We start from the raw sequence: 12974 nt of genomic DNA on the forward strand, positions 1-12974 counted from the left end.
TGCACAATATGGAATCATTTCAGGTCCACATTAATATTTCTATCTGCAATGTTAAGGATAGAGATGCTATACTGCCATTGCTTATACAGTATAACTATTATGAACATGATCGTTCCAGTGCTTCCACCCACGGTTGGCATTTTCCCCCTTCTGGGCACACAGTTTGTCCGCCTCCCCCAACACAAGAGCCTGTTAAGATACAGTAAAATATATAGTGTTTAAAAAATATATTGTTTCAATGTCTCTCCATAAAGGAAAACACATTTGTAAAACAAAAAGGAAATGCTATTATCCAAGGGCTGAGGACAGGAAAATAAGTAATCAATGAAGTAGAAAAATAGAAGAAGAAGAAGAAACAGAAAAGGAAGATGAGGATTAGATGGAATAATCTGAGATTATGTATTTCTTTTTATTTCTTTGCCACATTTTTAGCAGTTTTACTTTAGTGCCTTATAGGATGCATGTTTTGGAATAATTGTATTCTGTGTAGGCTTCATTCTTTTCACTCTGTCAATTAGGTTAGTATTGTGGAGTAACTACAATGTTATGAATCTATTTTACATTAATATTTCAGTTAATACTGCTGAAGATAGTATCTAAATGTAATATATAGTAGACCTGCATATTGGCACTCTATACAGTTACAATACAGCATATTGGCACTCTATTCATAAGAGCGTCTGCTAAATGACTTAAATGTAATGTAATGTATTCAGTTACAATACAGCACATTGGCACACTAAATAGTTACAATACAGCATATTGGCACACTAAACAGTTACAATACAGCACATTGGCACACTAAATAGTTACAATACAGCACATTGGCACACTAAACAGTTACAATACAGCATATTGGCACACTAAACAGTTACAATACAGCACATTGGCACACTAAATAGTTACAATACAGCATATTGGCACACTAAACAGTTACAATACAGCACATTGGCATTAGTTACAATACAGCACATTGGCTAAACAGTTACAATACAGCATATTGGCACACTAAACAGTTACAATACAGTTACAATAAATAGTTACAATACGGCATATTGGCACACTGTACAGTTGCAATACAGCATATTGGCACACTAAACAGTTACAATACAGCACATTGGCACACTAAATAGTTACAATACAGCACATTGGCACACTAAATAGTTACAATACAGCATATTGGCACACTGTACAGTTACAATACAGCACATTGGCACACTAAATAGTTACAATACGGCATATTGGCACACTGTACAGTTGCACAGCATATTGGCACACTAAATAGTTACAGTTACAATACAGCATATTGCACACTAAATAGTTACACACACTGTACAGTTGCAATAAACAACAGTTACAATACAGCACATTGGCACACTAAATAGTTACAATACAGCACATTGGCACACTAAACAGTTACAATACAGCATATTGGCACACTAAACAGTTACAATACAGCACATTGGCACACTAAATAGTTACAATACGGCATATTGGCACACTGTACAGTTGCAATACAGCATATTGGCACACTAAATAGTTACAATACAGCACATTGGCACACTAAATAGTTACAATACAGCACATTGGCGGTGGTAGTGCACACTGTACAGGCACTAGTATGTATTTGATAATAAAATATTTTTGACATTTTTTCTCATCCTTCTCTGCAGATGGATGGAAGAATATTATACTGTATATACCATAGTGGTAGTCCATGGAGATAATGGAGAAAAGAATCATCCTCAGTGCTTTCATGTATCCTCAAAGTTATCACTGCTCTCCAACTCTGATTTGACATTGAAGTCTGCTGGTGTGTTGGTTCTGTTGAATGGTTATCCTTTGGCTGAATCATATGTGCATGTGGAAAGTATCCCAGTCTCTTTATATATCAGCCAAGGCTGAGGGCAGAGTACTATTGCTAAAACAGTCGAATGCTATGGCTATAGGGGGGAAGAGACGCCAGATGGCCAGTCCGCACCTGATCCTTTCGGCTTTAATGAGAGAAGATATATGGCAAAATCACTGGTAAGACGATATTGGTGCCATTTTTTGTATCATTCTATGTTCTACCCCACTGACTGCCCCGGTAGTGTTCACACCAGTAAGCCATCCATCAAAATTACTCTCTCATTGTTAAAGGGGGCAAATGGGGGAATACTGATAATGGGAGTTATATGTTCATATAAATGATTAGAATATTCCACCCTGAAACCATATGATTGTATGAAATTGATTAGACTCATGATGAAATTGATTAGAATCATGAGATTATTCTAATGATGTGTGTGGTTTTAGTCAGTAGAATTATATATCCGTGTGTATAGTTTATGTCTCTTATAGTATCTTAAAAACACTGAACACTGTCTGAGCAAGATTTGGTGCCGACCTTGACTGGGGCCACTGAGAGTACTTCCCAGGGTCTCCCTATCCTGAGGGAGGATGGGGAGTAAATCTCACGTATTCCCCTAATCTTTGTCGGCCGGGTAGCAGGGCATTGTGTGCTAATGTTAGTGTGAATGTGTGTGTCTATGTTAGAGTGAATGTGTGTGCATGAGAAGCCAGTATAAAATGAATCGTTTTGTTCAACAGACCAGCGCTCTCGTAAATAAACTTTCTGACTATCGTAGCTGGGCCTCCATCTGTTTCATTTCAACCAGTTTCTTACAAATTCTGGGTTTCAGGCTGAATAGTTAATTGAATTGGGTTTATAATAATAATAATAATAATAATAATAATATGCTGTATTGTAACTGTTTAGTGTGCCAATGTGCTGTATTGTAACTATTTAGTGTGCCAATGTGCTGTATTGTAACTGTTTAGTGTGCCAATATGCTGTATTGTAACTGTTTAGTGTGCCAATGTGCTGTATTGTAACTATTTAGTGTGCCAATGTGCTGTATTGTAACTATTTAGTGTGCCAATATGCTGTATTGAACATTGAGAACATAATTCTCATAACAGATACATAGCGCCAATTCTCACACACACGCACGCACGCATACACACACACACACACACACACACAGAGGACAGATAGGCAAACAGTTCATCGACTGAATCTGCACCGCTGAGAGTTTTTCTTTTTCTTTCTTGTCCCTTGCATTTATTCTGCTCAAACATCAGGGTATTGAGCTTTGAGATTGCAGGTTGATCAAGTTCAACATTTGCAAACCAAGTATCTGCTAATGGAAAACCGAAATGTTTGAGTAAGGCTCACTCACACAAGATCGTGTTCTTGAAATTGTGCTGAATCTACCATACACACTACTGTTACTAGACACACCTTGTAACAGACTGTTGGCCAGAGCATGTGAGATTTTGTTCTGGGTTCTGAGATTAAACTTCCACAAACAAACAACAAAAACAGTCAGGCTTAAATAACAGGACAAAAGCCAAAGCAAAAGCTTTTGCTTGCTGATAATCCTCTTCAGGGGTAGACTGGGACCAGAAATCAGCTCTGGCATTTCTAACACACCGGCCCATTTTTGTCCCATGAGACTCCCACGACGGCCCATTTTATTAATTGAGACCCCCATTAATAGCCAGTTAATTATCATTTTAGACAGGCCCACTAGGCAAAAAATGGACCAGATGAAATATGGCAAAATCACTGGTGTAGCTCATTGTAAGACAATATTGGCGCAATTTTTTTGTATCATTCTATGTTCTACCTCACTGACTGCCCTGGTAGTGTTCACACCAGTAAGCCATCCATCAAAATTACTCATCTAAAAAAACTTTCCTCATCTCAACCCATAATTCTCATTGCCTCAACATAACACACACATCACCCAGTCTTTTGTTTGTACTCATCGTCATGGTGAAATTTCTATGGCAGAGATTTAGTGATTCTAGCAGACAAGACAACTGGGTGAGAGTATGTAGTGTATAAGAGGATATCGGAGACACCCAGACACCTACAATCACTAAATTACCAATTAGGAAAATGAAATGAAAGCATTATCACCTCTCCAAGGATTATTGGCCTTATCTACACAGTACCTTCTGAAAGTATTCATGACCATTGACTTATTCCACATTTTGTTGTTACATCCTGAATTCAAAATGGATTAAATAGATTTCTCACCCATCTACACACAATACCCCATAATGACAAAGTGAAAACATGTTTTTAGAAATATATTGAAAATGAAATCGTCACGGTTGTCATCTGGAGATAGAGAGGAGGACCAAGATGTGGCGTGGTAAGTGTTCATCATTTTAATGGGAAAACGGAACACTACAAAACAATAGTGACAACCGTGAAGCTAATGAATAATCGTGCTGACACAAACACTACACATAGACAATCACCCACAATGACAAAACAGGCTACCTAAATATGGTTCCCAATCAGAGACAATGACTAACACCTGCCTCTGATTGAGAACCATATCAGGCCAAACACAGAAACAGACAAACTAGACATACAACATAGAATGCCCACTCAGATCACACTCTGACCAAACAAAACATATAAACATACAAAGCAAACTATGGTCAGGGCGTGACAGAAATATGCCATTTACTCCTGAACTTATTTAGGCTTGCCATAACAAAGGGGTTGAATACTTAGTAACTCAAGACATTTCACCTTTTCATTTTTTAAATGTATTTTTGTCAAATATTCAAAAAACAGAATTACACTTTGATATTATGGGGCATTGTCTGTAGGCCAGTGACATAAAATCTCAATGTAATCAATAATTTTAAATTCAGGCTATAACACAACACCATTGGGAAAAAGTCAAGGGGTGTGAATACTTTCTTGAAGGCACTGGATTTGTCAGGATATTTGACTAGATTTGATTGGAACAGAACAGTGCCTTTCTGCTCTTCTAGAAAGAAAACCCATATTGTCCAAAACTATATGTTACGGCTGTGTGCGGGAGGCAAAGTCAGGTGCAGGAGAGCAGAGTAGAGTAAACAGGCACACTTTTATTCCGTTTAACAATAGGCACAAAAAATGACATAAGTGCCCAAAGACACAGAACATAAACTATAAAAGTATCGCGTGTGAACATACAGCGTTAACAATTAACAATTACACACAAAGACATGATGGGGAACAGATTACTAAATACATGTAGATTGATTGGGGAATGAAAACCAGGTGTGTATGGAACAAGACAAAACAAATGGACATATGAAAAATGGAGCGGCAATGGCTAGAAATATATATATATAATTTAGTTAATAAAGCCGCATACAAACATGGTCTCTTTTTTGTTTTCTTGAGTAAGGCAGCTCCAAAAGGCAGGGGTTTCCGCCTAGCTCAGTGCTCTCTGTGGTGGTGAGCCAGCAGAAAAAAAGGAGCATTGCGCCGTGATTGGCTCAGTGTTCTGTCACTCATGGGGACACTTAATCGTTCCCAAGTTTAAGTGCTTAGTAAGGGTAGACATCCAAAATGTCAGCTGTTTGGGTCCTGCCATAGAGTTATATTACAAGTGCCCTTCCAAGAAGCCTCAAGGTCATTGGACACAGATTAAATGAAGTCAAATCATGTTATATGTACAGTAGCTCTTATTGGACTGATCATGTCAATATCTTACCTTCAAAGTCTTAGCTAGCAGTCATCATCATGAATCAAGTCAATTATCTACTGCCAAATCCTTTTTAATTATTGTCATATGAAGAGAAATAATGAAGATAAATTATAGATAACATGAATAGGTGCTCATCGGCCATTGGACATAAAGATTACACAACAAGTTGGAAATCGCAAAATCAACAATGAGTCGTTCGGAAGGAATCAGTGGCTAACTGCAAGCATTGCAAAGCAACCACTAACGTTAGCCTTATTCCATTCAATGGAGTGACTGTGTGTTTTTTCCCCGAGTTCCCACCATAAATCCAGAGAATGCCAGACTTCAATGACAAAGTCTGATGGCAAAATTCGCCCACAAAGGACTGCTGCACTACCTTCACAAGGTGAGTCCAAAAATGTCTTGTTTGCTGCTGCATAAACGATGCAATATGCAAGGGATATATGTATACTGTAGCTAAGAAAGTAATACTAAGTGTATGTTGTGTAGCAAGCTGTTAGTAGACCATGTGCTTCACCATAATAATTTGGTCATGGGAATGGGAAAAAAATTCAGTCTCTCGATGTGCAAAACTGATAGAGACATACCCCAAGCGACTTACAGCTGTAATCGCAGCAAAAGGTGGCGCTACAAAGTATTAACTTAAGGGGGCTGAATAATTTTGCACGCCCAATTTTTCCGTTTTTGATTTGTTAAAAAAGTTTGAAATATCCAATAAATGTCATTCCACTTCATGATTGTGTCCCACTTGTTGTTGATTCTTCTTTATATCTTTATGTTTGAAGCCTGAAATGTGGCAAAAGGTCGCAAAGTTCAAGGGTGCCGAATACTTTCGCAAGGCACTGTATCTTACATTACTCATATCACATGTATATACTGCACCTTATACCATCTATTGTACCTTGCCTACGCTGCTCAGCCATCGTTAATCCATATATTTATATGTACATATTATTTCGCAAGGCACTGTATCTTACATTACTCATATCACATGTATATACTGCACCTTATACCATCTATTGCACCATGCCTACGCTGCTCAGCCATCGCTCATCCATATATTTATATGTACATATTCTTATTCCATCCCTTTAGTTTTGTGTGTATTAGGTAGTTGTTGTGGAATTGTTTGATTACTTGTTGGATATTATATGTCGTTCCCTTATGCCTTAGTTTGTACATCTCAATTTTCATAAGAAACTACATTTGTTTAAGCAAGTCAGCCATATCAGCTATGTTTTTTAAAAGGCAATACATGAGGCTGAATTTACTATTTTGCTGCCAGACAAGGCTCCGCTGAAAGCCAAGTGTAGCGGTGGTAAGGTGTTGGGACAGCTTTATGTCGGCCCTAACATTTTGTGGGCACCGTTTGTCACAGTTATAGTGGCTTTGCTGGCATGCATCCCACCTTCTTTTTTTTGCCCCACCAAGATTTACACGCTAAAATCGCCAGTGCAGCTGACTAAGCAAAGTAAAAAGGTATGAGAAGGCTAGTGATGATAAATGTTTGATAGATTGCTTAATGGGCTGCTCATTGAATGATTGATTAAGTAAACCAGAATTTGTGGGAATAGACCACAAGCACTTTGTGATAACTGTTGGGCTTTATAGATTCAAATGTATTGATTTGATTGGTTTAGCCAAAATGAGTGATTACCTTTTTTCTTCTCTCTCCATGTCTGTCTGTCTCCAGAGGTCTATCTGTCACTGGGATTGGGAAAGGGTACTTTTAAAATCCCTCGGGATGATCAAAGGTAAGAGTGGATTTTTTAGACACAAAGAGACAAACTGTGGATTTTTTTAATTACATTTTTTTACATTCAATTTCATGAATCCAACGAATAATCCGCTTGTCTTTTTCATATCCAGTTTTCCTGGTTACGTGATCACTGTATCTTCTTACATTTATTTGTATTATTTACTTCACTCTTCAATACAGATTTTTCATTTATTTATGTATCCTAAAATGTAGCATCCAAAGTTTGTGCGTTTGAATTAATTTCACTGCTTCTCTCATGGCCCAAATATTAGTTGACTTTACACTGAAACCTTCCTTGATAGTGGTCAAGCTTACCACCAGTTGTCTGTCCGGTGCATCATCAGAGATTGAGGCACTAATCACAAAGCCTACCACACCTACTGCAGTGCAAATGCGTACACACACACATAACATGTTAATCAATTGAGCACCCGCCCTGAGACAGAGTTACAGTACAGTGATGAACAGTTGTTTTCCTTTTTGTTACATCTCCCCTGTTGTGGATAGTTTGAGTGGGGCAATGTAACAGTATTGATGGAATTAAATGTAAAAGGGTGGATGGAAATAAGGAAGAATGGATGGATGGGCAGACAGATGATTACAATAGGGGTTCTCTGTCACAGGCTCGGGTCATGTTCATGTCTGTCTTGCCCTCTCAGGCCGGGTGCGCCGTTCTGTTGTTCCAGTGCTGGTTTAGGTTTTCTGGAAAGCCTGCTTGCACACAACTCCACAAACTCTCAGCTCCTGCAGAGAGAACAGAAGGTAAAAGTATGTTCCACCGAGAGAGTGAACAGGATTTCTAATAAATCCCTTTGATTAATTATTTATTTGTTTGTGCAGAGAGAGACAAATAAATCATTATCATCATTAATTGAGGTAAACAGCTGTGAAGACATCAAAAATGGTTGCAGTAAATCAATCCCCTCTATGGAGAATAACCATACGCAAAGCACTTGTATTTGCAGTTATATTTCTAACCACCAGAGGCCGCGGTTGTTCAGTGATCCGGGGTTTAGTGACTCCAGGGAGCCGCTTTGCTAATGAATAATTTAATGGCCAAAGATTGCGAACATCTGTTGAAATCACTGTGACTCAATAAGTTGGCAGTCAAATGCCTTTTATTTAGCTTTAATGACAATAATCATAGAATGAAAATCGGTAATGACAAGGTAATGAAGTCATTGTAGAGGTCAGTAAATGTACTAATGGTTGTGTATGGGTTGACCAGGGGTGCACTATAAAAGGGCCAATTCTCTGAAGGGTCCTTAGACTCGAATCCTATCCACAAAGTTTCTGAATTTAATCATGCAGTATTTCCCCCGGTGGTTCATGTTTTGTTCAAATCTTGTTTGAGGTTACCAAAGCCAGAAACCAGCTATATTTGAACAAAACTGAATCATACAAAAACATTGCAAGTTTTCATCTCTGCTATTGTTTTCTATAGCCTATCCATCTATATCATTTAAAAAAAATGTATCACCTGATCTGAGATATGTTGTGACAAAAAGTGAAATCAGGAACTGAGGAAGTAGACTTGCATTCAAATGACATGAATAGACTCTCTTACCAGATAAAGCTTATCTCCCTCCACCCAATGGGTCCAGCCTCGGCCCTCCTTCTCTCCCTTCTGAACACACACCAGCTTGTCCCCCTCCCATGAGATAGTTGTCTACGGGAAGAGAGGAGAGACACCATCATGCATTCTACTGTCAGTTTTGAGCATGACCCACCCACACGCACACAAACACACACAGAGGGTGCATGACCATATGTAGAACAACTTACAGGGAACACACATGCAGACAGAAGCTTGCAAACAAACACACACTTTTCTCAGCAGAGCAAAAATAACTTCTGTTGAGTTTACCATTACAAGATGGAGAAAATAATATGTTAAAGGACTTGAACGAGATCTTCTTCCCATGTTGTTGAAGTCACCAAGTTTCACGTTTTTTTGGTCACATGCACAGGATACAGCAGGTGTAAAACAGAACAGTGAAATGCTTAAGTTGAGGAGTTGCGAGCTCTTTCCCAACAATGCACAATAAAAGGTAATAATACCGATAAAAATTTAAAAAAGAGAAAAGAGAAACACGAGAATGCAGGTCAGTGCAGTGCCTGTACCGTTATCACAACCAGCTACTCCACAGACAGTCAACCATTTCGATATGACCACTTTACCCATCAGCATTTTCAAAACAGTACACCAAGCCAGTTCATATTCATACCAACAGGAGCATTCCAGTGCTAAATCCTTCTGACTAATATATATATATACACAATACTGACCAAATATTATACACACCAGCTCTTTCATGACATAAACATGTCAGGTGTTAATTGTAAATAGTCATAAAGGTATAGTAACGAATTTTTGAATTTGACTCACAAATGGTTAATTAGAACATGAAATAGTTATCCCAGTGGTCAATGACAGATGACGTCATTTCCTTCCCTGATTGTAGCCTACTCGCAGCAGCGCACAAGGTGATGGCTAACATGCTGACCACACAGCTGGCGTTAGTGTTGGGAGCGTTGCAAACTAAATGTATACATACATGTTATTCAATCATTTGATCCAAACTTGGTTCTATTTTTGACGCTTGGCTCGCTGCAAGTGCCAACTCTCACACCCACTGATTGGTTTTTAGGAACATATACCCACGTCAGTGATTGAAAAAGAACTGAGGTCCACACTCCAGTCCAATTGGTGGTGGTAATGAACCTTAAAGTTGGTTGCCAACTGCCATATAAAGTCCTCAGAAGAAGAAGACGATTGAAGGAGGAGAGATTACTGGAAACGAACTAGGTTTCCCCTTTTATCTGTGGATTAATTGTCGGAGTAGAGAACACACAATTTTGTGTGACTCTAAATGGGTTAAATTTCTAAAAACAGGACGTTGTGAATATCAGGTAAAATAACAACCCAATGTTTATATCCCAGGACAAATTAGTTAGCAACAGCAAGCTAGCTAGCTAAATGACCATGAATGTTTCATGTGTTTTGACCTGTCGCCAAATTAATATAGCTGGTTCAGAGTTTAACCTGGTTGTCCTGATCGCATCTGGTGTGGATGGGTAAAATCAACATGCGCACGATGCTTGCGTGCCCGATCTAGTCAGCATGTAATGGGCTTGGAAAGTAATTTGCCTACAAATTTACAAGGGCAGTTCTTTTTGAGGCGAAGAATATGCAGATCAGAATAAATTCACAGATCCTGACTAGCATTCTAACATTGTCCTCTATAGCCGGATGCACTGAGGCCGATCCTAACTGTACTGTGCTGACTTGGATACGTTTCGTTTCACGCTGTCCTTTCAAGCAGTTCCAGCAACTATGGTGGGTGCTCAACCAGGCTACCTTTAGTGCAACTCGGCTTGGCCCTATAGGCATAAGTGTTCTCCAGCACTTCAGTGGGTATAATTTGTGGAATGTTGCAACAGGAATCCGTTCCAAAAACGTTGTAAATATCAAGTTTGCAAACAAACAACGCATACAACGTTGTATAGTGGCAGAATAAGATACCGGGTAGGGAGTGGGCCATTTCATTTAAGTTTTTCACTCACCACGTTTATTCTAAAAATGTTGTCCTCACTCTGGTACCCTGTGGACAAACATTAAGAATAAGCTACGTGGTGAGTTGATGCCTATTCTGCAGCTAGTTAGCTAGGTGAAGTGATCATGCTACTTTGTATGCGTTTTTTGTTGGCAACCTTGTACTTTACGAAGTTTTTGGAACAGATTCCTGTTGGAACGTTCCACAAATTACACCCACCCTCTTTAGCCGTATTCAACTGATTCCCTCTGAAGCAGCAATCTACCGTTTCCCCCTCAGTGTCAACTCGAGGCCCATTGTATTCACAGTTGTAATTCAGTCATGTGTGGGTAAGCACATAGACTGCCATTTGGATCTGAGAGGGCATTTGGTTGATCAAATAATACTGAGACATCACATTTACTCTTTGTTCTCATGCAGTCTATATCCAGAAAGATGTTTTGTCCAAATAAAAATGTAGTTTGAATGTACAACAGACTCACCATGCATTTTCTGAATGTGTGATGGAAATGTTTTTGTCAACTCACCATGCATTTTCTGTCATCGACCCCTGACAGATCCTCCTCAAACTCCTTGCCAACATGGAAATCCATGTTGTAGTTCTTAAAGGTACTGAGGGTCTTGATGACCATGTGATCACCATCAACACTGATGTCTTTGTCAGTCTTCAACAAGTTGGCAATTTTCCTAATGGCAACATTTACATCTGTGTGATGGATGAGTACCCAAGGAAAGAAGAGAGAGAGAGTTTAATACTAATGACCAGAAAGGCTCCCCAAACATCACACTCATTCTCTCCTACCCCTTTAAAAAAACATGTTTTAAGTGAGAAGTAGGCACTATTCAGTAGGATCCAATATATAACTGGATCCAACTCAGTAAATTCTGTCCTCTTTTTGGGCATCCTTTGAAAAAGTTTTTTTGTAAAACTAACATTTTGGAGAGGATTCAAAATGACAATCAATATGTCAGTAACCGTACGTATCTACCAGTGCTCATAAACCCATTTTCAGCCGTAGCCCTCTATATTTGTCAGTATATTCAGTGTGGTAATGTTAGCTATAAGCCTGGTTTAGGTTTTGATTGATGCCTAGAGCCCAAATATTGACCGCAGTGCCAGTATCTTCGAAGAATCATCCACGTTCGAGTCCCTGCACACCACAACTCCATGAAAGATGCTGGAACAACTCACCGAGGGCTTTCATGTACTCCTCAAAGTTGTCATTGGAGATCATTTTCCAATACCCATTCAGGTCAACTGGCATATTGTCTGTGTTTCTAGTTTCCTTACTTCCAGTGAAAAGGGTAAAGGAGATCTGATACCGCTGTTAACTTGCGATCGAATGTCGGACCACTGTCCATACCTCCAATTTTAACTAGAACCACTTTAATCCAATTACTTTTTTGAAGAATTGGAACTGGGCTAATTCATTCCCTTCCTCTGTCGCTGATCCACTACCTCATCTCACCCCCAATCCAACCTATGCGTCCCTGTCCAAACTGCATTTGGGTGAAGAGCCTACACCAATTAACAATTAACGCATGAGCTATTTTGAGAGTGCTTACTTGAAAGTACTTCTCGCTGTTGTGGGCGACTGCTCTGACAGCTCTGAGTCACCCACTGTGCCATCAAATGGAGAAGGATATAGAATGGGTAATGAAGAGCTCAATGTGTTCTGCCAGAACAGAGGCACCTGCTTACATTGAGAGGAAGAATAGAGATGCAAAATCGGTCTCCTGCTGACTCATATTCAGAGAAAGACTACAAGAATTTCTTCAAATATTTAGGCTACTTATTTATTCTTCACCGCGTGGCATTATTTATTATGACAAAGTAAATTAAATGGAAAATCCATCTGTTCCATGAGAGGTGCCTAGCCTTATGGGGCGGCAGGTAGCCTACTGGTTAGAGCGTTGGACTAGTAACCCATAGGTTGCAAGATTGAATCCCTGAGCTGACAAGGTAAAAATCTGTTGTTCTGCTCCCGAACAAGGCAGTTAACCCACTGTTCCTAGGCAGTCATTGAAAATAATAATTTGTTCTTAACTGACTTGCCTAGTTAAATAAAGGTAAAATAAATGGGGGCCCTAAGTGATATTTGGTTGGTG

General features: G+C 39.1%; 1 protein-coding gene across 1 annotated transcript; it reads right to left on the reverse strand.

The window, feature by feature from the left end:
- Positions 1 to 6945: 6945 nt before the first annotated feature.
- On the reverse strand, positions 6946 to 12338 carry LOC124041996 (retinol-binding protein 1-like). Its single transcript, XM_046360243.1, has 4 exons — positions 12058 to 12338; positions 11393 to 11571; positions 8876 to 8977; positions 6946 to 8052 (listed from the first exon to the last, which is right to left on the reverse strand). The coding sequence occupies exons 1-4, from the start codon at positions 12128 to 12130 to the stop codon at positions 8002 to 8004; spliced, it is 405 nt and encodes a 134-aa protein (XP_046216199.1). The 5' UTR covers positions 12131 to 12338; the 3' UTR covers positions 6946 to 8001.
- Between the last annotated feature and the right edge of the window lie 636 nt (positions 12339 to 12974).

This window comes from Oncorhynchus gorbuscha, linkage group LG08 (assembly GCF_021184085.1).
Source record: "Oncorhynchus gorbuscha isolate QuinsamMale2020 ecotype Even-year linkage group LG08, OgorEven_v1.0, whole genome shotgun sequence".
Lineage (NCBI taxonomy): Eukaryota > Metazoa > Chordata > Actinopteri > Salmoniformes > Salmonidae > Oncorhynchus > Oncorhynchus gorbuscha.